At 42.5% G+C, this 26,533-nt stretch overlaps 1 protein-coding gene across 8 annotated transcripts in view; it reads left to right on the top strand.

Annotated features, from left to right (window-relative positions):
- LOC146810867 (RUN and FYVE domain-containing protein 1-like) overlaps window positions 1–26,533 on the top strand; it is a 516,661-nt gene that overhangs the window by 427,564 nt on the left and 62,564 nt on the right. For all 8 annotated transcript variants that reach the window (XM_085617892.1, XM_085617897.1, XM_085617895.1 and 5 more), the window contains one exon: window positions 24,805–24,853. In XM_085617892.1, coding sequence (XP_085474018.1) covers window positions 24,805–24,853 — 49 coding nt within the window. The remainder of the gene's footprint in view (window positions 1–24,804; window positions 24,854–26,533) is intronic.

Here is a 26,533-nt window from a genome sequence, read left to right as displayed (position 1 = left end):
GACCGTATCGAATGCGGCGGATAAGTCAAGCAATATCAGAGTTGCAGACTGTCCCTTATCCGCTCGCATTCGCAGATCATCCAAGGCAGTGATCAATGCAGTCTCGGTACCATGCCCCAGACGAAAGCCAAATTGATTCTCCTCCAGAATACCCTTGCTCTCTAAAAACCCCGAAAGCTCCTGGCTAACTAGGCGTTCAACTATCTTAGCTGGGTAAGGCAACAAGGAAATAGGGCGATAGTTCCCATAACAAGCGGGATCCAGCGAGGGTTTTTTCAAAAGGGGAGATACCAACGCATCCTTCCAGCAGGCCGGAACCTCACCACAGATTAATGACTGATTAGTGATCAGATGGAGGTGCGGAAAAGATTCCGACCCCAATTCCTTCCAGAATTTCTGCGGAATAGGGTCTAGCGGAGACCCCGAGCAGACTTTCTTAGCTACATTGGAGAAATCCTCCAAAGAAGGGCACGTCCAATGATCCAAACAAGGTCCTGCCGCTACCTCTTCATTTAGCCTGGATAATGAACGGTCAGGTGGATCCACTGTTGGTATCCCTACTCCAGCCTTGCAGCTAGTAATCGGATCATACTGCAGGCCCTCGAGGATACCCTTGATTTTATTGTGGAAAAAGGCTGCCAGCCCATCACACAAATCCTGCGAGGGAGTAATCTTATTGGCCAGACACTCTGGATTAGTAAGACCTCTCAGAATATTAAAAACACACTTAGCACTATTCGGAGAATTTTGAATGAGGTCCGCAAAATACAGCGCCTTAGCAGACGCAATAGCGTGCTTGTATCTGCTCAGCAGGTTCCGCCAGGTAGTCTTATCACTGATTAGATAATGACTACGCCACTGCCTCTCTGCATGTTTGCACTGAATTTTAAAAGCCCTTAGTTCCTCTGAGAACCAGGGGGCCGAAGGGGTACCTCTTTTCCTAAGCTGTTTCATCACATCACTGCCAGTGCCTTCCACCAGCAGGGGGCCGAAGGGGTACCTCTTTTCTAAGCTGTTTCATCACATCACTGCCAGTGCCTTCCACCAGCAAATCATCAAAGGAAGCCCGCCCCCCTTTTGTCCCCCTCCCTGGCTTGGCTTCAGAGGTCTGGACTCCCTCATCTGTGGAGTGGCCAGGGTCAGGCTCTCTTCCTGGCACAGGATGACAGCTGGCTGATTGATGCGTAGTAGTTCACCCAATCCCGACCTCCTTCAGGGTAGGCTTAAGCACTGTTCCTTGTTTCCTTTCAGGGGTGAGGGCTTTTTTGTTCTGCAGCTGGAATGAAAATTCAATAACCCAGCCCGGCAGGAGTCAGAGAAATATGACGTTTCTTGATGACCTATAAGCTGTACAGCTAAGCTTTTGAACTTTACAGAATAGTTTTTGTTATCACAGGATACAGTGCACATCGTTGTGAGTCTGGAGTTTCTACCTGAAAGAGAACTGGAGCTGAGCCCTAAGGTAGTCTTTCCTATAGGAGTATAATGGAGTGTACAGTAAATCACACTGACTATCCCTTACATGTGTACACCCACATTATAAGGCCTGTTCCAGGTCACTAGCCAACTCTGCATAGTCCCTTCTGCACCAGGCTACCTGTGCGCAGTTTCTGACTGCACATAACAGGAGTCTCCCACATGCAGCCCTCTCATGTGTGCACATGTGTTCATGTGTAACCACCCAAGTGCCCCTTACTGTGTCACCGCGGCCTTATCTTAAAAGGTGTACACTGGTAGAAAACCTGCATGGTCCATTTTACCATGAGTTTACTGTGGAGAAGTGACAGGTTATGAGGCTCTCCCACAGTAAAAGATGAAAAACCAGGTGATCAAACTGCAAAAAAATCTGTGCAGACAAAAATGGTCAGACCCACCTTCTCACAGTCTTTAAACCTCCTTTTTCACAATGTGGTGGGTGTCTTTGTGCATTATTAGTGGTGTGTTTTCTAACACTGGTGGTGGTGTGTTTGTATACTAATAGTAGTGTCTTATCTCACACTAGTGGTTTGGCTTTTTCACACTGGTGGTAGTTTCTGGATAGTAGTGGTGGCTTCTTTTTCATTACAGCGGTGGTATTTTGTACACTATCACTGGTGTTTTTTTCTCACACTAGTGGTGTCTTTTTAACCTAGGTGATGGTGTCTTTGTGCACTAGTTATGGCGTCTTCTCTTACAGTGGTGGTGTCTTTTCTCACTGTAGACGTGCGGCTTTCTCACAGTAGTGATTTGTCTTTTCTCACATTGGTAGTATCTTGTGTACTAGTTGTACCATCTCTCTTACAGTGATGCTAGTGTCTTTCTTCACAAGCAGTGGGTTTTCCTTCAGCCTGGTGGCGCTGACTTTTACTCACACTAGTTATGTGGCTTTTATCATACTGATGTTGACTTCTTTACACTCCAGTAGTGGTGTCTCCCTACACTTAGGGTGATGCATTTTCTCACACTGGTGGTGATAGTGTCTTTTCTCACACTAGCTATGTGTCTTTTCTCGCGCTGGTGGTGATGTGTCTAGCATTATACACTAGTGATGGTGTCTTTTGTCACATTGGTCTTAGTGTCTGTACACTAGAGGTGAGTCTTTTCTAACATCATGGTGGTGCCTTTGTGTGTACACTAGTAGTAGTGTTTTATTTCAAAGTGGCAGTGGTGTCTTTCTCACACGAGTGGTGCATCTTTTCTCATGCTGGCTGGTGTGTCTTTTCTCATACTGGTGGCAGTGTCTGTACAGCGGAGGTGGGGTCTTTTCTCATTATAGTGGTGGCATGTTTGCTGACTGGGCTATTCCTGGACCCTCCTGTTCAATTGCCACTTTTTTCAAATTTTCTTGGTGGGAGGAAAAATTCCATCACCCGCCAGTCCTTCCTTGCAAGGGTCAGGTTTGCTCGCTACGCACTGTATAGAGGCTGGTCTAATAAAATTTACCAAGGCTGCTTTGAGCTCCCAGTCCAGCCCTGAGGGGGAGCCACAGTCTCCTCAGTTTAACTTGTTGGGTTGGGGGGTAGGTACTCTGCAGAGTTGGGGGTGGGGCAGCCAGTTCCACGTCTACAAGGCAGGGAGGGGGTGTTTATTAGTATTATCAATAGTTGTGACTGGGAGAAAAGTGGGCAAATGGGGTGGGGAAGGTGTAGGTCATGTTCGTTGGTTTTGTTTGCTTGGTTCAGTTGAATGAGACACAGCAGGTATGTTGCACCACAATAGCCGTAATTTGGTTACTGCAGTGTTCCTTGCCTACATACTGTGTGTCCTCTAGCAACTGCATTGTACAGTTCAGGCACTGGCCCTAGGAAAAATGCTGCAGTACAGCGTACAGGTCCTGGTACTAATGTCAACTGCAATAAATAAGTGACCAAATCAGTCTCAGCATCAGGGCTGTATTTAAACAATTCTCGAAACATATTATAAAAACCTCCCTGTAAAGAGTCCATTGGTACCGTGGTGGAGAGAGAGACAATACAGGGTGTGCACACAGCACTGAATCCACACTTAATTTGCAAGCAGTTAGTGCTACTATTATAGTACTTTTACGTAAATTGTGAAAAATATAATGTCACATACTATTTGCATAACAAATCTTGCCCCATCAAATTTATGGGCGCATCTGGTGATAACAGAAATTAGTGGGTCATTTTATAATTATCAACAGTTACTGGTACTGGTTCAGTTAACTCTTCATGCATCAGCTTTCCATTCACAACTACATTGGTCACTTTCTGGCTACTGCTTGGCCCTATCTTGTCCCTTACCACCGATATTGTTGTGCCACTGTCTATCAAGAAATCAAGCTCTTTGCTACCTACCTTAATTGGACATATGGGATTCTCATCTGGCGTGTCTGATACCTACATTATAAAACACTGAGCTGGGGTTTCTGCAATATGGGTCTCTGTCTCACTCACAGCATTTTCCTACGCTGATCCTTGTTGTCCCCAGAAAGGGTTCCTCATGGAGTGCTTTGTGTCTTGGATGTCTTGGGGCATGGGTGGTGCTGTTGGCTGGACCTCATTCCTGTAATTTCTGCCATTTTCCCATCTTTCTCTCCTATTCTCTCTCCCTCTGTTATTTCTACAGTCTCTACCCGAAAGCCTGCACCTTTGGCAAATATAACACTGATCCCTACTCTTGTCTCTTCTCTGGTATTCTTGCTCTCCATCCTGTCTACGTGATGCCCTTTAATAGTACATTCCCTCAGGGCTCTCCTCACATCTGTTGCAACATTATCCCTTTATCACTTTTAACTGTGTCCTTATTTACCTTAAAAATAGCAACTCTTTCCATATTTATCAGAAGTGTGCACAACTCTTGATATCCTTTATTTGACCAATCAGGGTTGGGCAGTTTACAACTATGGGCCACTGAAGCTAATAATCCATTCATAATTGTCTGAGTAGCTAAAACGATATGCCTCTGCTGTCCCCTGTACCCCAGCTCTATTATCCTATGCTTCATTGTACCTTAAAATGTTATCAGCCACTGACTTTGTCTGGGTTCTGCAATATGGCCTAAATCCTGAGAAAAACCACCATCCTTTATGGCTAGGCCATTAATTGTGTCCTCTTCAGAAAGTAACCAATCCTTCATTCGACGTTCTGTGACATACATATTATTAGTCAGGGTTGTCCAATCTCTTGTCTGTGGAATTTGGAAAGTACTTCTTACTAGTAGCCATCTACTTCTGTATCCTATTTTCAGTAACATTTCTACATTTCTAGGAAGGTGGGTGTACGATATGCACATTTTATGAAACCACTCATAATATTTCACACTGACTGTGAAGGGGTCTGAGATGTCTTTTGCCATCTGTGCAGCCTCTAAGGGTGTCCAAGACTTCAGCATCGCTATGCCTCCCAAAACAATTTTAAGGTTCCATCATTTTAGATACTAGTATTGTTGTATCTGGAAATTCGTTCTCTTCAGTCTCTCTTATTGCATTTTACGTGACAATGTATGGATTTGTCGTTCCTTCTCATCTAACTGACCATTAATTTTCTTAAGGGAATGGTGTATTTCCTCTTTTTCATTATCCACCATCTGCTGTAGTTTCTCTGCCTCCCTCCTCATTTGAGCTAACATCTTGTGTATCTCTTTGATCTCCCTTTATTCTTTTCTGAGATCTAAATCGTCCCGCAGGAGAGATTATGGTTTCAAAACCATATGCCCCATTCCCTCCAAAGGATATGTATCCGTTCAGTTCTAAAACAACTTTCTTTGGGGCCAGCCGTCATGTCATACACCCTTGTTAAATCCCCTTCCTATGATATGTAAAAACAAATAACGGGCACATGTGCATGTGTGTTGGTCCTTACATATTGTAAGTAGGAGCCTGGAAGAATGGGTAAATTGAAGGTGGCTGAGGAGGGGCTGTAAGATGAGACAAAGGCGGAACAGTCCCTGCAGAAAAGGTGCTTGGTTCCTGTGTCAGGTGACCCCTCTCGCTATTGCCTCTAAGCATATGCCAGGAATTGAAACCTCCACTCGTATTCAACTTCTGTTGTCTATTCCTTTTTTCGTCCGCAAACAAACGGATCTCCGCATCAGTCCATGTACCCTCAACTGGATGTTCCCCATTTTGTCCATCTCCTAGCTTTATAAAGCCCTTGTGGCTCCTCAGAGGTAGACAGTTTTTTTACCTCTTTGATATCAACATGCACTTGTCTGTGCATCCACATGCACATCAGAGCTACTAACATTCGAGAAAGAGAGGTGTTTGAAATTGCTGTAACCCATCTACTACTGTTGTTATAAAGCCACAGTGTTTGCACAGTGACAGAAAAAGTTGTTCTGTTAGCACGCAGTTACTTAATTCTAGCAAACATTGACTAGGTCATGGGCCAATCCTTTCACAGTACTTATTATCTTTTGTTAGGTGGCGCACACTCACTGTTCTCTGCCAAACTCTCTTCAGACCCTGTGTCTAGAGACTGAGGTGGTTTCCCATTTCTCTGGCCTTTCTTCTCTAAAAGGAGAGCTCTCTTTCTAGCAGTTGAACTCCATTGCTGCAAACAATCGCTCATACAGTGTGACTCCCATGCTGCGTACCCCGTAATTCTATGGTCTCTGTAAAATATCTAATTTAATCTATCTCAAGAGATCTCAGGCCACCTATCGCTACTCCCCTTCCATTTTCAAACTAGGGAACAAAAATTACTTACATACTTTGGACAGTTTGTCTAATCAGCTATCTGAGTCTCAGGGCTATCTTCTACCAATACATAACATTAACATACACATAGTGAAAATCACAAATCTCCCGGTGATCACATACACAAACATGAGACTTTGGAACCACAAATAATCAAAATGTCCCAAAAATGTTTTGTTCAGTGTATCCTTATATGTACTTTACTTATTCCAAGGATAGCTGACATAGGTTCTGAGGGACACAGGGTAACCCAATTATATTTAATGGATATTTATTTGTAGGCATTAATGCTTGAAGTCCGGCCAAGGAAGAAGAGCAGACTTGCACGTCACCAGGGCATGCACTAAAGGCTCCATCTTCCCCAAATGGCCAGGAAACCAGTCTTATCTACATTATAGAACAAAGAAGACAATGAGGCAAATATGAGAAAACATATAGAAATTTAGGACTAGCATAAAATGGAAGGAAAACATCTGTACTATAACTTGCAGTATAGACAGCTGTTGTCGAGGGCTCTGAGAAGGAAACGGTCTATGCGTCTGGAATGTCCTAATGAGCTTAGCTAACATGGGAGACACAAAGGCAGGATAGGGGTTTCTTTGAGGTAATTGGTACCAGATGTGCATGGTACGATAGAGAGAGAAAGGCCTCAAAAAGGGGAAGTGGTGTCTGCAGCTGCCGGGCTGTCTAGGGCAGTGAGAGCCTTGTTACAAGGCTGGAATCTGTGAGGGAGCGGGGCTCGTGTGCCGCGGAGGACCTGGTTTGCAGCATGTGTAGTAGGGAGAAGTGGGATAGCTCAGTAGGTTGAGAAAGTGTGGGTGAGAATTGGAACTAACTATGAAGTATACACATATGTATTCATATATTTTTCTCAACACTTGTTACCAGTCTGTTCAATTAGCTGGTCACCCATAAGTTCAAAATGTTTATTTTCTCTTGATCCAGGTATATTGAATCTAAGGACTGGAATATTGTTATTGAACTGCGACTGAAGTCGCCAGTGATCCCTTAGGTTACATCAGTGCCACCTAAGTCTGCTATTTAGGAGACTTCAAGAATGAGATGGTATGGCTAGATATATCTAGATCTCCGAGGAGGTTTTCTTCTCCTCCAAGGCGCCTAAGACCCCATACTGAGAGCTCTAGTTCTCACAGGCCTCTAGGATATGTAGTCACTCCCCTTTAATTTCATCTTATACTTTAGATCGTTCCTCTATCAGGGGCTGCTCTCCAACTTGGTCTCTCCTCCTGCACTAACATCACTTGTGGTTAACATTAATACCTTAATGAGATATTTAGGGGAGCAGCAAAGCTCAACAGTCCTGTACTGACCCCTATCACTACTGTGTCTGTAATTTTCGAGACATTGCATCATCAGGATCCTTATTGCTTTGATCCAGCATCTTTTAGAACCAGCAATGCAACTAATTGTTTCTCTGACACATGTGAAATCTGCTTATATCAGACAACAGAAATAATATAAGACAGCAGCGGAGGACCCTCTCTTCCTTAGAATGGATCTCCTTCCTGCTGCTATTATTGTATGTACAGTGATGAAATTGGGTGTCATTGCTCCTTCCACTACTTTTCCTCCAGATGTATAACTATGTGAATAGGGGCTCATATGGACCATCTGCAGATGCAGGCAAAAGAGAAGGGAATGTCCTACCACATCAATCTTCTGGAGTTAAGAGCTATCCCTAAAGCTCTGAAATCGTTCTTCCCATTGTTCAAGACAAATACCTTTCTTATTCAAATGGACAGTTCACCCACAATGTATAATCTGAGCAAGCTTAGGGGGAACACAATCAAGACCACTTTCCCTGGAGGTCCAAACCATTCGGAAAAGTCTGTTGGTCTGAGTATAACAACAGTCCACCTACCGGGTATTCAAAAGAAACAAGCAGATATTCTCAGTCAACTAATGCAGCAAAATCAAGGTTTCATCCTCAATGGATAGATGCTGCAAACAGGCTCCGAAGAATGAGGCTATCCATAAATAAACATATTTGCAAGCCAAACAACAAAAAATGCCCAGTCTGTGCCAAGATATTACCGTACCAGGGTCCCTGGGAAATGCCCATTTGATCGACTTGTCAGGGAACTTTCTCTATGCTTTTTTCCATCTCACTGTTTTCAACAGTTTAAGCTGCGATATTCCAGAGCAAGAATGATACTTGTAGACCCAGAATGGCCATCTCAGTTGCAACTATCAACGAGACCACACTAGAAGCTGCTGGGCAGGCTGGATATTCTGTACAAGTTTGGGATCCAACTCCTACAGCCCAACCAACCATTGTTGAGCTTAGTGGTTTGGCTCCTGAAATCTTCAATATGGGCATTTAAATATTTTGAAAGATTGTATGTAGATTTTGAAAGAGGTGAAGAGACCTTCCAAGAGTGTCATATGCATTTAAGTGGAAGAGATTCTGCAAAATAACTGTTGCCCATTTAGATGCCAAGAATATTAACTATAACCCTATTAGATGCCAAGATGAGGTGAGTATTCCATCCTTTTTACATTTGACAAGGCCTGGCCTTTCATTTATGTCTATAAAAGTACACCTTGCAGCGATCACTACAACTAGGAAATCTACTGCACAGAACTCTTTCTTTTAAATTCCACTAGTGAAGGATTTCTTTTAAGGTATCGTGGAGGTTTTTCCTCCTACTCTGACACCTTCTCCACAGTGGAAATTGTCCAGTTCACCTTTTGGCCCAATCCATAAGGTGATTCTGCAGCACCTAAAATGAAGACCCCTTTCCTGGTGGCTACTACTTGTATCTAAAGGGTCAGTGAATCCAGGCTCTGTGTTCCAACAAAACGTGTACAGTTTTTCATAGCAACAGAGTGGTAATGAGAACCCACTCTAGCTTCCAGCCAAAGGTGCTGTTGGATTTTCATGTAAATCAAAAAAAATTTGCCAACCTTCAACCAGAACCCTTCCAGTGCATTGGGCTCTCGACTGATGTGAGATGGGTTTTGATTTTTTTCTAGACAAAATAAAATATATCAGACAATTTGACCATGCATTCATAAATTAAGATCCATGGATAATATGGCATTTCCACTGGAGTCAATTTCTAGATGGATAGTTTCTTGTATTCGGTTTTGTCATCACTTAGCAAATGGGCCTCTCCCTGATAAACCAAAAATTCTCTGAACTAGGGCAAGAGCAGCTACAATAGCTCTTTTGAGAAATATGCCTATCTTAGAGACTTGTAAAACTGTTATGTGGAGATCCATACATACCTTCACTAGACTATTGTTTGGATTCAGACTCAAGAGCAAATGCCCAAGTCTCTATGAGAAATCTTGTTGGGTGACATTAAGGGCTGTTTATTTTGATTTCCTGCCCGCAGATTCTTTGCAGGTGAACTTGCTATTCTATTCACTGCTCATGATTAATGAGGATCCCCTACAAGAGAAGGAAATGTTTCCTAACTGCAATCTGAATTTTCTTCCGAGGTGAACCTAAGGGGAAGTCTAATCAGGGTCATCTTCCTACCTTCCCAGACAAGATAATAAAGCAGAAGTTCTTCTTCCTTCTCCCACCAGGATCCCATTGTCTCCATAAAAATGAACTGACCTAACGGTCTCCTCTGGGACATGCACAGGAGGTCCTTAAAGGCACAGTGCCATTTTTGGGGCTTTGCTTGTGCAGCCTGACTGCTAGCTTTCTTCTGCATTTCCCTTCTTTTGCTTGTGCAGCCTGACCGCTAGCATTCTCCTGCATTCACTTTATGTTTCCTTTAAAAAAAATGTTTTGTGAGCGATATTTCCTAGACTTTTTAAGTGCAGTTACAGGTCTTGAATATAACATGCGTGTTTACAAAATGCTTCAGGATTCCCGCCTGCCCCCAAATGGGCAGGACAATACAGTGCTTATGTATTTGATGAGAATTCCTCTGGAAGAGAAGAAGGATTACAAGTAAGAAACTTTTCCTTTTGTCTTAACATTCAATTCATGACATAATAGATAACTAGTCTTTATATGTGCATTGAAATAGAATAAGACATGCATATGCATTAGAAGGGCAAGAAACCGGTTATTCCATTCTTTGATATTTTACTTTGCAGGGCTGGTGCATGAGCAGTGCATTGTAATGAATGACAACAGAACATTTCTAAATGAGAAGTAGGCTGGTGTTTTTATGTTTGGGTTGCTGTCTCCAAAGGCTTCCTTGCCAATCACAGGGGAATATGTCCAGGGAACAATATTGGCAAACGAAGGGAGGCTAGGTATGTAATCATCAGTTGCTTACATGGTAGGATCACCCCAAAAACAGCCCAGAACAGCCCATTAGCAATGGAAAATATGCCATTAATAATTTCCCCACAGCTTTATACGTGATTTGCCTGGATTGAAAGACCATAACCTCTCTCTGCTACAGGGTTCAAATGTCATTATGTTTCTTACAGTAGGTCATGAAGTGGCTGTTGAGTTAGATATCAGCTGACTTAAGCAAGAGGAGAAGGAGAAGGAGTATGTAGTTGAATATTCGAATCTTACAGGGCCCGGGCGTACTTGGACTCCTAAAAATATAAAGAATATTGAAGAATAGAATATTTTCAAAAATTCAGGCCAATAAATCATCAAAAAGGACCAGCTCACTATTCACATTAAACATTACATTGCCATTGAAGCCTACAACAGCACACAAAACTAATTTTTCTTTAGGCATACTTCTACAGTAGAAAAACCCTTCAGACATAGAAAACAATTAAGAAACAGCATATTGCCACCATCAACCTTAAAGCAAAATTAAAAGTCTGCGCCATCACACCAAAAGTAACACATTGGTCTTTAGTCTTCGATGGCAAAGAACCAAAGTAAAAATATGCAGGGCATCGTGCACTTCTAGCGCTGGTTTTGACATCAAAACGTTCTTCTTTGAAAAATGTTAGTTTTCAAAGATATTTTCAATTAGTGAATAATCATTAACAAGATGTGGGGGAATGCGGACTTCGGAGAACCCCGCCTCCGAGTACCGCAGGTGAACACTGCCCCGCCCCCAGCAATGGTGGATCGGGGTTCTGGCATGCAGCAGGTTTTCGTCTCCATGAATCCTGAGCTCGTTGACTGAACGCAGCTTTTTGGCCAAATCTCCTTCGGACCAACCGCGTAGCATTGCTCGCTCCTTAAGTGCGTTTGCCACGGCGAGGCTCCCAGAGTGGGTTTTGACGATCCCGCAGCAGGTGAGAAGAGGGAGCTGCTTCGAGCGGCGGGAGCGCTGGTGGCGGTGGCGGCCGCTTTGATCATCATAGCTGCCGAGTGCTGGGTGTAGGGCCGTGAGCTCCAGCTGACAGAAACCGTATTTTAGTAGAAAGTTTGCTAAATGATTACCTCCACTTACATAGTTTGAACCTGGATCAGCTTTACTTAAATCAAATGCCCTTAACAGAACGGATATCAAGAAAGAAGGGGAACTATAGTATTTCCCTAACACTAGTGACATACAAGAATGGAAGCCTCCCTATCAGAAACTAAATTCCAAACACGTCTGGGTGTAGAGTCGTGAGCTCAGCAGACAGCGAAAATCTTCCTGGAAGTTGTATGGAGACAGGGGAACCCGGACTTAAGCAACAGATAAAAGATCGCTGGTCTGTACGCTTGGCAAATTAAATACGGTGCCACCTTCAGTGCTTTTGTAAAGAGTATTGGCATATTTCACTATTAAATATCAACATTTAAAAAAAAAAAAAAACAACGCGCTGCCCTTTAACTCCACGGCTGCCCTTACGACAGACTTCAAAGCCTTCAGTTTTTTGGACTGTATAGGTAAATTGCTGGATTATTTCGCCTGACAGCGGCTATAGTCAGGCTGTTTCGAAGTCCGCTTAGTCTTTCTGCTTTGGCATTTCTGCAAAACAATTAAAATTTATTTTTATTGTTTTGCTTCTTCATTGCTTCTTTGGCTTGGTTGCACTTTTTGGGGAGAGACTGCTTAAAAGGAGCATATTAGAAGCACATTCTATAGGTGCTATCACACCACACCTGGGGCTGTAAGGAGTTGTAAGACAGAGGCCAAAATGGGGAAACTGCTTAATGCTCTTCTCAAAGTTAAAACTCGCCGAGCCCAGGCGAAGGAGGCAAAAGAGGCAGCCCGATTGGCCAGTAAGGACAATGCCCCCAATCTGCTCGGTTTGGACTCTACTCTAGAAAGCTCAGAAGAGGAGGAGCTCTCCTTTGTCGCATCCTCAGAGCCGGCAGGCACGGGGGGCTTGGCAGATAAAAATGTAGCTACTGCCACTTTAGTTACATCTCTACAGGATCATTCAGGGACCGAAGGACCTAAAAAGGTGAAGGAGACAAAAGAAGCAACACAATTTTCATTATTTTTTTAAAAAGCAACGCTACAATCTTCATTTCTAGGCCCTAGTTCAGCCATGAAATCTTTTAAACCTTCTGGAGTCATAGTGCCATCTGCTCCAGTACCAGCAGCAGCAGACTTGGCCCCCTTCAGTCAGGAAAATTTGCAAAGTAACCCAAAAACTGACTTTCCTACAATCATGGAGACTTCCCTGGGGGAAAATTCAAATCCAAGTCAGGATAGACTGACTTCTTCAACTTTGATGGCTGCTTCAAATGGGGGACAAGTGGGGCAATCAGAACCATCAGAAGTACCTGGTCAAGCTGGTCAGGCTGCTGTCATCTCCAGTGCCCCTGGTTCTCCAATAATTCCTCAAGTCGAGTCATTGACACAGCCTCAGGCTCCTTCGCAAGAACTGGTACCTCCTATCGTCTCCCAAGACGATAGTGGTAGGGAGTTCTTTTTCCTCCGCTGTCGACCCCCTTAATGTCATTTCTAGCCCAAATATGGAATCAGCTGGTGAATTCCAGATTAGTGTCCGTGACATGCTGAACTTAATTCTGGAAGAAGTCCGTGAGTTAAAGAGATCCCAGAAAGCTGAACTTGCCTCACTTCATCAACGATTAGGGAAAATCGAGGAGACAATGTCAAGTTTTCCAATTAAACTCCAGGAGGCAGAAGCCAGGATCTCAGTTCTAGAGGACCAGATGACTATTGTATTGGGAGAAGCCAAAGATGTAGCTAAAAGCAAAAAACTCCTGGAGGAGTTAAAAAACCATTCACGGAGGTGTAATCTCCGGATAGTTGGAATTCCGGAAGGAATTGAAGGCTCCCAAACCCTGCAATGGGTCAACTCATTCATTAAACACAGGGTTATTCCAGAGTTAGAAGGAGATATTACCATCACCAGGGCCCATTGTGTTCCTGCCCGCCCGTTTCCCAGCTCTACGATGCCTTGGACAATATTGTTAAGCTTTGCTGACTATCGTATAAAAGACAGAATTCTGACTAAAGCAATTCAACAGACAGTTTCCGGTGAATGAAACTGTGAAATGCCGTATCTTTTCCGATATGACCGCTGTAGCGGCCCGTAGAAGAAAAGAATTTGTGAAGATCCTCCATTTGTTCAAAGCTAATGGGGCGCAAGCATCTATCGCCCAACAGTCTAAACTGAGGGTCATGGTTAAGGGCACATTTTTTATGTTTTCTGACCTGGATGAAGCCCAGAATTTACTAAAAGAGATCTCGCAGGGCTCCAGGGGCTTAGAAGGAAATGCTTGATTTATTATAACTGTCATTGTTATTAATTAGGGGGTCAGTTGGGTATGGCCCCCCTTTGCCTTTCCTGCCTCTTGCCTTTGCTATTGGAGGATCAAGTTGTCTGCTAAGCTGCTACTTTTTGACCACAGTTGGGTTTTTTCGCTCATTGCGCACGCTGTGCTTGCATGTTTAATTAATAGTTGACAAGTTTAACCATTTCTGGGGGGTTAGGGGTAGGATCAACCCGGGTGTAAATCCATGACACCCAAGTTAGATGGGGGGGGGGGGGGTGAAATGTGGTTAGTGTGGATGTTGGGGGATTTTCCACATTTTTAGGGGAGGAGTTATGAGGGGTGGGATGGGAGCATATGGGAGAAAATGAAGTCCTTTTTTGTTGTAATTCTATTTAGGCTTTATACATCCATTTTTTAGTTTGTCTCTAGGTGGGGTGTTTAGGGGGTCTCTATTTTGGTCGGTCTTTAAGTATGGCTAGCAAGGATTTGCTGAAAATGGTCTCTTTTAATGTTAATGGTCTTAATAATAAAAAGAAAATGTGGGCCATTGAGTTATGGATTAAAACAGAAAACCTTGGCCGTGATTTTTTTACAAGAGACCCATATACCAGCTGCTAAGCTGCCAGATTTTTCTATGTTTAGGTCTTGGGCAGCTTATAGGGGATTCTCTTCGTCCTCAGCTTCCCATAGAGGCACAGCAATATTCGTAAGTAAACAATTTCAGGCCAAGGTTGTTAATTTTGATAAAGATCAGTATGGCCGTTGGTGCTGGGTTACCTGCATTCTCAGAGACAGATAACTTTTGTCAGTATATACGCCCCAGTTGAGGTCCTTGAGGATCTGTTTCAATCTCTGATTCAGGTACTGGGTGAGCTGATTCTGGGGGTCGATTTTAATGTTCTAATGAATCCTAAAGTCGACTCCTCAGCACGGGCTGAAAAAAAGTTGAAACTCAAAGTTCTAAGAACTGTGCAACATTATGGAGCAACTTTGGACCTACAGGATCCATGGCGTGCGGCTCATCCAACCGAAATAGCGTATACTTGCTGGTCAGGCAGATTTCATACCTCGTCACGCCTTGACTTTTTTTTGGTCTCTCGGAGACTGCGTTTCAGCCGGGAGAGATCCTTATATAATGCATTCTCGGATAATGCTATGTTGGTGCTTGAGGTATATTTAGGAGATTGTGTTAGGTCCCCTAAAAGATGGACATTGAATAAACAATATCTTAATGAAGAGGATTGGGTGGGTTTTAGCAGGACAGAGATTAAGGAATTTCTTTTACGAAATTATGAGTCTGCTCCACTAAGTGTGATTTGGGACACACTCAAGGCCTTCATCTGGGGTTTAATCATTGGAAAAGATGCAGAAAACATAAAAAAGGCCAAGGAAGTTAAGAGAAATTTGGAGCAGAAAGTCCAAAGGTCGTATTCTATATTTCTTAACAATCCCTCTGTGTTTAACCAGCGCCAGTTAGATCAGGCTAAGCGGGAACTCAGTGCCAATTACTACACTCGGGGTGAATCCTCCTTTCAACAACTCTGTCAAAAAACATATGAGGAAAGAAATTTTACGGGTAAATTTTTGGCCTGGCAGGCTAGGGAGAAAGCTGCCTCTAATCAGATCAATGTGTTAAAATGCCCCTTGACCGCCTCTCGTATAGAGGATCCAGTCAAAATTGGTGAAATAATGTTACATCATTATGGGTCCATTTATGGTCAACAACAGACTGTGGATAGGACCTCCCTAAAAGATTCTTGCAGAATAATGGATTACCGATACTCTCGGAAATCGAAAAGCTATCTATGGCAAGCCCCTTCACTATGGAAGAACTGGAGGGGGTTATTAAGAATCTGCCCAATGGCTAGGCCTGTGGCCCAGATGGATTTCCGCCTGAATTTTTGTAAGTCTTTTTTAGTTCAGTTGCGGATTTTTTCCTTTGTTCCGTTAATTCCATGTTGGGGGTGGGGGGGCAATACCAGAGTCTTTTAGACAAGGTAACCTAGTTAGCTTCCTGAAAAAAGGTAAGAACAGCGAGGACCAAAACTCTTATCACCCGATAATGTTGCTAAATTCAGACTACAAGATCGTCACTAAATTGTTATCAATGCGGTTTAATACATACGCTGCGCAATTGATCCATCCGGACCAGAATGGTTTTATTGCTGGTAGGCAGCTAGCCACTAACACACGTTATTTAACTGAGGCGTTGGATTATTTAGACACGCAGAGGATACCTGCATTAGTCCTTCTATTGGATGCCGAGAAGGCTTTTAACCTCGTTGTGTGGGAGACCTTGTTTATGATTTTAGGCCATTTTGGCATCTCCCCAAAGATCACGGCCCTGATCCATAATCTATATCTTAAAGCTGAAACCAATGTAATTATTAATACTTCGGTGGCCGGGCAGGTTAAAGTTAAACAAGGCACAAGGCAGGGGTGCCCTTTATCACCGGTCCTGTTTGCTTTTTTTATCGAACCATTGGTGATAGCAATTAGGAATTGTGTTGATATTCGTCCCCCAATTCCTTCTATGGCGAAATTGAAATTATACGCCAACGATATCATGCTTATTATCAAACCGGAGATAGAGGTTCAGGATTATTACTATGCCTACTTTGCACAATATTTATCTAGATTCAAATCATTTCAAACAAATCTTTTTATTAATGATTATATGATGCTAATGTGTAGGGAAAGTCAGATCCACTCCCCTTTGTCAATTTTCAAATCCCCTAAATTGGTTCATTATAAGTGCCTCCAATGGTTTCTGAAAAAACGACAGGCTTTCTATAAAAAATAGTCCTTCCCTGTAATCAATTCAGCAACCTTACTATCTGGCATTTTACCATTAGCAGGGATTACACATTCCTCACAACTCTCATTAAAATGGGCCTCTGCTGGATTTCGTAAGGTCTGGAGGAATGGAGGATGGTTGACTCCGATTGAAATGTCGCAATTGATTGTTAATGACTTTATTCTTTCTGAGTTTTATGCATACAGCATATGAATTTGCATTGGTACAAACCGCAATATCTTTATTTGTTGTTCTACATACGAATATTGCGAAATGTTTCAGTGAATACTTTGTTTCTATGATGAAAATTAAACATATTATGAATTTAAAATTGGTTAGTGTTAGCTCAGACACTTTGTGAACAGTGCTCAGTTATAAACAGGTCCGCATCCTGTCACTATCTGTTCTTCTGCTCAGTGGGAGAGGACAAACTCCCACATAACTGATGCACCGCTATTCTTACTCTGAGGACTATTGATTAAATTGATTTATCATTTGGAGTGCTCCCTCACTCAATTGTTGTTTTTATTCTTTTGGGGTCATCCATAAATTCCTTTCTGAATTAGATGTATCCCTAATTGGCGAACAACATCAGCTAGTTAAAGAACTTTTAGAGGATGCACCCGGCAGAAAACCTGGGGCATGGAAAAAGCGTTTAGCCTTAGTTAGGGGTTCGGATCTTGGACAGAAGGCAATCAAAAAATGGATGGACCATGAAAACTTAGACATTTTTCCTAATATGTGGTCAGTTATTAATAAACTTAATTTCAGTGTGCTAAGAGGTGCAAATTGGCTAAGGATGTTGTTTTTTAGGAAATGGCTACTTTACCAAACACCTCTCTCTCTTTCGAAAATGTATGTTAATCAATCAGCGCACTGTTTCTGCTGTATTAACCACTCTATGGCTAATTGGTTGCATATTATGTTACATTGTCCTAGGATTCGGAGGTTTTGGGAGCATATCTTCTGTCATTTGGAAACTGAATGTTGTATACAATTAGCAGTGAATGATTTGTAAATTATTTTTGGTTTCGATCGAGATCTTTTTCTTTCTGACCAATTGGTCAAATTTTTATACATCGCAATGGCAGTAGCTAGATCACTTTTGTTGCAAAGGTGGCACACTGTTTTGATTCCTTCTGTTCAAGAATGGGTCCATAAAATGAAATTGGATAAAAGAAGTGAACGTACTTGTGCATTACGTGTGGGCGGTCTCAGAAAGTTTGAAAAAATCTGGGTCTCATATTTTGATTAAGTTTGAGACCAGGAGGGGTCATCGCCTTTTGTATGTTGTTAAAAAACTAACAATATTTTTATCTCTTTACTGTATCTGTCCATGATTTCCTAGTGCTTTATGTTCTATTTATTAATCTTCTTATGCTCAAAAGAAATTTTGTTCTATGGATGTATTGTTTTAGTATTTTGTAAACCTGGACTTCAATAAAAAAATAAAAAAAAAGATGTGACAAGCAAGCGGAAGGACAGTTGACGTTTAGTCTATGGAACCAAAAACAATTTACAGATGAGTTCAGCATTTCCACTGTCACCCATTTAGATATCTAAGACATTCTGGCAGGCACCTATGCAAGAAATACAGGATTGCACAAAGGATTGCAGACTTGAAGGGGAGAGGGCAACCACAGTGAGGACTTGTATAATATAGGGAAGGAATACATGGTTGAATTGCCGTTTGGGTTTGGGCTTGTAGTGACTCAATAACTATGCACCAGATCTGACCACATTCTTTAATTCTATGATACAGAGAGTAGCTTTATATCATGGATTACATATGCAGGTGGGTGGAGATCAGGGGGATAAACCTTTATGTAACAAAGTGTGGTTTAGACAAATCTGGTTTTTATCTTTGCTAATGAAAGTCTTGAACATTCCTCTAGAGTACTATTAGAAGCCACTCAAAACTATCTCTGACACCTTGCATTGTTGTTTAATATAAGGGCCCATATGTATCAAGATTCATGTCAAAGCAGACTCCTTTGTGATTTACACATTTAAAAAGAGATCACTGCGTCCTTGTGCCACTGATTGGCCTCCTCCTGTTATGGTGAGAAAGAGGTCAAAGGGCATTGGGTGGTAAGTGGACACAAATGCTGCATTGAATTAGTGCTTTGCTAATTCTGTACCAGTACTCTGCAGATTTGACTGTTACCATTAAGAGGAAAACAGTTAGCTTGTACTTTTCTTACCAGAACAGCATGTGTAACAGTTAGTGCCCAAAAAGTTAGGATTATAAACGTGCATCCAAAAGGAAGTCAATAGCTGCAGCAGACACCTCAAGGTTACGATTGGTCTAAATTAAGTAAGGAGACATGCTTGCATTGGAGTTGATTCACCAGTTCAAAAATACCAACACAGTCTAAGTAACACAATAGAGAATCTCCATTTACGCATGAAGTGTTAAAGAATATATTAAGAATTACCCTCACATAGCACAGTCCATGAACATAATGCAATAATTTCCTCTTTTATGCGGGGCAACAAAATCTGAGTGGGTCATAGACTAATATTTCATACACAGCAGACATACTCCGTGCAAACTTCTTAGTGTTCAGGGATCTCCACACGCAGTGTAACATGTATGCCTTCATTGAAGATGCCTTGATGCTGCATTTGGAATATAAGTAACATATTCTTCCTTGTTTGCTATTTTTAGTCACAGACTAAATTTAGCATATACAACAAAATAAGTATAATTCGACTAGCCACCTTTCAGGGATAGTCTTAAAATGATAGTCTACAAAGCATGCATTAATGTGTACGAAGACAACTGATATATATGGCCTAGTAGTTTCACAGGAATATTACCACAGGAATATTACCAGTCAAACTCTAAAACTGAAGTACGTAATTAGCTGCAACATAAAACAACTAATATCTAAAATTATCGTACTGTATAAAATGTGTAAAAAGCTAAATAATTCAGTGTATTTAACAATTGGCAGCAAGTACCTAAACATCCTGTGTTTTAGGGCAAATAAACGTAGGTATGTTTTGTTCTTTGGTTTCCGGTATTCGTAAACCTGCATTTAGAGTGTAAAAGTTACAAACGCCAGAACCCAAAGTACCCATCATGTCTGTATGAGTTCCCATGGATGGTGTGGCACCGCTTGGCAGCTCGAATACCAGACCACATGGACTTACTGCAAGCAGAAACTTGTTTCTGTAGTATTCTGGCACTAAGTAGAAAGATGTATGCAAAGGTGAATATTTAAGCACACTGCCATTAGTAGTACTAACAAACCACTGCCCACATTTTTCACCTATTTACCTCAAAACCAAATAAAATCCAAAGTGTTTTTTAACTTTCTAAAAGGTGCAGACGTAAAAATGGATCAGTGCCCACTTTGAAATTCCCACTGGCAACGTAAAATGGCAAGGGCTCCCATAGGACTTGGGACACACACACACAGGACCCCAAGGCTTCACCATTTCATTTGGAATTTTTCTGTGCTGTCTTGCTTCTTTCAGGCGAGTGGCACTCCAGTGATCTTGTAGTTCCTATGAGGTCTTAGTGCAATCAGTTGTCCTTCACAAAGATTTTACCATCTGGCAGATCTTCTGGAGCTCAGGGGCAGTTCTCACCCTCAAAGGGCAGCTCAGCTCTCTGGTCCAAGCTGCATGGTTTTCCAAAACTTCAGTCTTGTCTCCTGCCTGAGAGAGAATCATAACAGAAAAGGTTCAGCTTATGGCAATATGTCTACCTAATGCTGGTGTTTAGTCTCCTCTGTGTTCTTTTTTTAGGATTCAATATTTTCACTGGAAAAGTGGAAAGGGGAACCTACACCAACTGTCACTGAAAACAAAAGTATGGCCAAAATGACCACTTAGATAAACATACACAATTGATCACTCACTGTCAGAAATGTAGTTATCTGTCTTCTGTACCACATATTTGTCTAACTATAAAGATTCCCCCAAGATCACCCTCTAGGCCCATTCCTAAACAAACAGTTGGGTACAAGGGAGAGAGGAGGAGCGAGACCACAGGGACATTAAGTATAAAATTCCAACATCTATCCTCTGCTATACACTCCAAAACCTCCCATGAACACTACTCTATCACGTCATGAGACAACAGATATCTTGGCCAAAATGCCAGAAGAATTGTTCCTCAACACATTCACACCATCGCCATCCACTGCTTGGGCCAGTTTTCTACCATGTTTTACTATCATGAGTTAGAGTTACACCCAGTCTTGTGGTATGCCACATGGATTCTTCAGTCTTAAGAGTAATCAAGTCCTTTTGATTCATAGCTGCTGACATTTATGGCTGATCTGCTGTAATCAAGAAATACGAGAATCCTCTCACTCTTCATAAGAATGGTCTTTCATTGTCTAACTGCTCAAAGTACCACTTCTCTCTCAGAACAGTTACTGAACGCCACCATGACACTATCCTTTACCTCAGAGTATTTCTCCCCTTCTCAGTTAGAAGCCTGAAATCTCTCAGTATCGTTGTTAGAAATGACAGATCTAGATGCAGCACCTTCTTTTTTATGAAACTCCAGGAGTCACAGGTCACCCAGAATACAGACATGTGTTGCTTATGCCACATCTTTCAGCTAATCTGTCTGGTCCCTTCTGAGGATTCAGGGTTAGGTCCTTGTTCATCTGCTATTGTCATGACTTTCTTATCAATTGATTTGGTGGTAGTTTGTAGGTCCTGTATCAGTTCTAGGAACGTAGTCCTTCTGTGAGGGATCATTGTAGAGATAGCACCCAATTCCATTGCAATGTTATCACAGTCACTGACTCCATGGTGCAGCTGAAAGTTGAAGATATCCATCCCCTCTCTCTTCTTTGCCCCTTTATCCTCTTTTGGTGGCATGGCATAGCAGTATAGGCAGCAATTCCTTATGACACTGTGGCGCCCTCAATTGACCAGATGTTGCTCCTCTGTGTCAGTAAGCCCCCCTGTAGTTACATCAGTTCTAATGTGGGCACCTCATCTTGGCCCAGTCAGTCATAGGAACTTGCTCTTCTCTTTTGGCAACACCTCCTGGCCTCTTTCTTTCCACAGACCCAGGCACAATCAGGAATCAGCCATTGGCAGCCCTGGTTTGCCACCAACTACACCAGGGAGGCAACTCCTTCCCCACAGGAGAATAATCCGACAGCAGCTAAATCACATTATCTCTATATTTGTCGCCATGGTCCAGGTCTTCCATTCCACGTGACATGTGGCAGACGCCATCTTGCCTCGACAAGGGAGAGGAGTTCTTGGCATGATCCGCTGCCTTACCCTGTAAAATAGTCTCTCCAAGGAATGTTGCATGGAGGGGAAACCCTTTCCCTATGTTAGGCTGTTTTCATCTGAGAGTGCCAACTTCTACTGTATCGCCTGGGCCACAGAAGATCACGCCTCTCTGGAGCTCTTTGCAACAGCATCCTTCAGGGAGCCAGGCTGGCCACTTCCTCGCCACCTCTGTGTTCAACTGATCTACAATTTTCTACACTTGGGGGTCCAATATTTGACTTTTAGTGTACCAGGCAGAAAGCCTGATTAACCAATGGGTAACCATTATCTAAATTTAAGCACCTTAACCATTCTTGGATAAGTGCATCTCGGCCATTTTATTGTGGGCATTCAAAGCAGAGTCTCCATGGTCAGACCAGTTCAGACTAGTCAAGGAGTGATTTGGAATGGCCCATTGGTAAAGGCTCAAGAGAAAACCTCTGTTGCTAGATGACGGCCAGCAACACAGGAAAAGGTGTTAACACTGAGAATTACCAGTGCAATGGAAACATCCTTTGAACAAAGCCAAAGAGATGTCAGCCTTCTCCAGCCAGTCAAACCAGTTTCATGTTTGGGGCCATGATCATCAAGAAAGTGCGAGCAGCCATCTCCACCCTGTAAAAAGTCAGCCTTCATTTTGTGCACTCAGGAACACAGTATCCCAGGGAACTCCACCATTTTTCCCTGTTGTTGTGAAACATGCACACATGCACAGGACACACACGACTGTAGGACGGAAACCCAAGTTATGGTGTTTCGAGTTGACCTCTAAAGAGGAGATCCAGCATGTTGCCTCTATGTAGGAGATCAGGATGACATTATAGTGACGCATCTAGGTGAGAGATGTACGTAAGCCAAACATCTTGCTGTCCTCCAAGCATCAGTAGTGCATTTGCCAACCCTCTGGTAATTTCGATACAAAACCGATGTGGTGTTGCTGCAGTACCTTCTTTGCTCTCAGTATTTGAAAACATTTTTTCATATCAAGGACTGGGTGGTATGCACTTTTTCAAAAGGCACTTTTTGCAGTTTGCAGTTTAGCGGGTTTTTCATGAGTTGCATTTTAAACAGCTGAAGAACAATCATTTTATGCTGAATTTAATACTTAAACTGAAAGTGCTCCAGGCAAAATACACTGTTGAACTCTGAGCGAAACAGAAGGAAAGTAAGAACTAAAAGTGGAGCTGCTTTATTTTACTCAACATTTGCATCCTAACCATGGTATATCGGAATGGTTCATGCTCACCATTGTGGACCGTAGCTGTGGCTGCCTTTCGCTGACTGCCCATTGCCAATATTCACTCTTTTGGAGAGAGATGGACAGGTCATTCGGGACACTGGTGAATTGCCATGCCCAAAGTATGCTGCCTGCATCCCGGGCTATAGAAGGGCCACTGAAAGAATTCAAGCAGACGAGCCACAGCAGTGCTCGCCTCCAGCGGCGTCACTAGGGGGGTGCGGGGGGTGCGGACCGCACCGGGTGACACCCTCACGCGGGGTGACACCAAAGGGCCGGTCACACTGCAGAGCAACGCAACCACGACGCAACCTAACTATGCAGCAGGAGGAGCGAGGAGGTGCCTGTACGCAGCGCGCACTGTCTCCTCCTCCGCCGCGTCTGCGCGCCTCGGCAGTGACGTCACGTCGTCACTAGAGGGGTGCAGTGGGGTGCAGTGATGTTGTTTGGAATACGGGAATCCCGCATGCGCATTGGGCCCCAAGTGCGCGTGACTTGGCTGGCATCACGAGGGACGAGGAGGTCGTCTCGTCCAGTCGCCTCAGGCCTCTTGGAGGTCTCTGGTTGTACAAATACTGCCCCACCTCCTGTGCCATTGCTTTCACAGTGATGCAGCTGGAAAACCTTAGAGGAGTATTCCTGTGTATAAAATTAAAATGACATTAAAAATAAAAGAATTCTTGGTTTTTTAGAACACATAAGAGTTCCCAACAAAGCCAACGATAATCATAAGCTCACTTTACAGTAAACCTTCTATACCTTTTACTATTTTCCTTTGTTGGGAATCTTTGTATGATAAGAGTGTGTTTCTAGATTGTAAAACCATTTGTAAATTGAGAACAATTTTACTTTGTTAACTATAACAAATAAAATACATGAACTAATGTATCTTTTACCTGCTTGTTTATTGGGTTTGGGTGACAACCTAAGTGGGGCAGGTGAGGGGGCACTGTGCTATCAAAGTTATTTTTTTATAAACAAAAATCACAGATAATTGCTAATGTAATCACAACATCTTGGTGCAAAATAAATATTTGCCATGAAACTCTTCCCAGCCAACAAACAGCCTGTTGTTTGAGTCATTTACACTCTGATCACTTTGATATCGGAGACATGGGAGACGTTTGGTGTTCTGTTGGGAATGAAGGTGCAGCTTGTTCCTGTGCGGTGTGAACAGGTAGTATTTGAATGTAGACCTTACCTTGTATTTGGACAACTTGGGAAAAGACATGAAACAGTATGAGAACTGGCTTCTTCGGTGCGTTTGCAACGTTTGTCCTCTCCTATTAGTTCAAAATACCATTGGGCTCAGTGCCCCAGCTCACTGCTTTTGCATCAGGTTGTGTTCTCAGTTAAACTATTTGTTGCCTTTCACCTACCCATTTAGGCTGTTGCGAGCATACAGTTACTGGCATGCTCTTGGATTTACACGCCGTACAGTGTGACCCAGATTGAATGAGTTGAATCTGTCATAAACCTAAAGAGTTCTAATGCCAGCAGTTGCTTCTGGTAAGGAAACGAAGCTAATTATAGAGCAACTTAGAAAACTCAATTTCATGTTTAAAAGATGTGTGGCCTCTACTCGGAGATTTAAAAAAAGGAATAGGGCAGCAAGTATGAGACCTAGGACAAATCACGGCATGTTCAGTTTGTTTTAAGACTTTGCACATTTTAAGACATTAAGTGGCAAGTTAGAGACCTCTTGACTTACTTGCTAGGTAAGGCTTTTGAACTGAATTCTCTCTCATTTCTGAAGACCATTTCTGATTTATTTTCCTTCGTTTCAGATCCAAGATGAAGATGGAAGATATAAAAGAAGTAAATAAAGCGCTGAAGGTAGCTATAACATTTACATAGTGTACTAAAAGGACTCTTAAGGAGTGTTGAAGCAGGGCAGTTCAGGATTACAATAGGACTTCTTAGGGAATGGAAAATCAGATGCAGCATATATGATTAACAGCACACAAAGTCAATGTTCACTCACTGCTCTATCTTCAAAGAAGAATACTAATTTTACTGACAGGTAAGTATTAAAAATAACAGTTAAAATTATGATAGAAAATTAGAAGGCAACCTTGCTTTCTAGGGCTGAGATTAAACCCCAAACAATTATATACAATGTATGCACTGGGCGTTCAATTTTCTTTAACCTTGGCCAGTGGTGACTATTATTCCTTTATACAGCATTGATGCTCTCTGAGGGCTGTGACACTCTGCTTTCACTGCAATATTTTCCTATAAAACCTCAGTCAGTGGTTGAAAGGTGCCAGATATAAAATATATAATGTAGCAACCTGGATGTGATGTGCTTGGCTCTCTGCATCAATGGTCTCTTACTCTATGATCAGCACTAGACAACTCAGTGAGCAAATATCCCGGGTTTCTGAATTTACAGTCCAAATATAACTAAAATCACTTTAACTCAAAAACCACCACCCAAAGAAGAAGAGTCTCGAACCAGCAGGATCGGTTGTGAAATTGTAGAGTGCCAGGAGTCTCAGTGGCCCTCCCAGTGGACACTACGGTCAGATAACTAGTGTCCGGCAGGGACAGTGTTCAAGATCTTAGTGACTGGTATCTGAGTTTTCAGTTGGGGGCAGATGTAGAAGTGGCTCAGCGCGTACTATGGACTACCGCGGTGTACCAAATTTAGAGGTGTGAATCTCTAACATGGACAGCTGTGCCAAGTTAGTATGGTTGCGATAACTAGACAGTGTACAAAGTTGTGGGCCAAGAGAACTGACATTGATTTTGAGGCACAGGAAGGGCGTCTGGGCCAACCAAAGTACTGCCTTTTTCAAAATTGAAGTTCTTTTCATTATCCGACAGATGTGCAGTTTCCTCCTTAGTCACTATTTGTAAGTTTCTGGAGCCAGAAGTCCAAGATCAGACCGGTTTGTACTGGTCAGGGTGTTAATATTGATTCACCTCAGAAAACCAAAGAGGATTTGACCATTGGGTGGATGATAGCAGATTACACAGGAATAGGGGAGAGAGGCAGATTTCACTGAGGCAAGGAAACTTACATTAAGCACAGTAAAGGGGCTTGCAACCTCTGAGACTGAACAGGTCAGACTGGGTTCATGAAGTAATGCATAGCAGAGGGGACTTGCAGTCTTTTACGTTTACCATAGACAAATGCAGCTTGCTGACTAAAACAACCATCATGCGCAGTATGCACGCATTGCCCAAACTGATACCATTAATCACTCGGGTAAACTGAAAAAAAACCACATCTTTGAAACACTTGAGGGTATTAGTACACAAACTTGATCACAAGTTGCTACCAGTGTTTTTGCAAACAGTAAAAAAGAATTAAGAACCAGTCTATATACTAATAGGTCGGTTCTTAAAATTGCGAATCTTAGTGGGTCTTAATCCGACCTACCTCATGTATAGTTATGAGGTATGTCGCAAATTGCTACTCACTACAGTTGCAGGCTGGAGACAGCAGACCACCATGTCTGCGATTGCTTATAAATGACGCAAATGTTTTTTCTAAGTGCAACCGGTTTT

Source organism: Triturus cristatus, chromosome 7, assembly GCF_964204655.1.
Source record: "Triturus cristatus chromosome 7, aTriCri1.1, whole genome shotgun sequence".
Taxonomy (NCBI): domain Eukaryota; kingdom Metazoa; phylum Chordata; class Amphibia; order Caudata; family Salamandridae; genus Triturus; species Triturus cristatus.
This window is presented reverse-complemented; position numbering and strand designations above follow the sequence as displayed.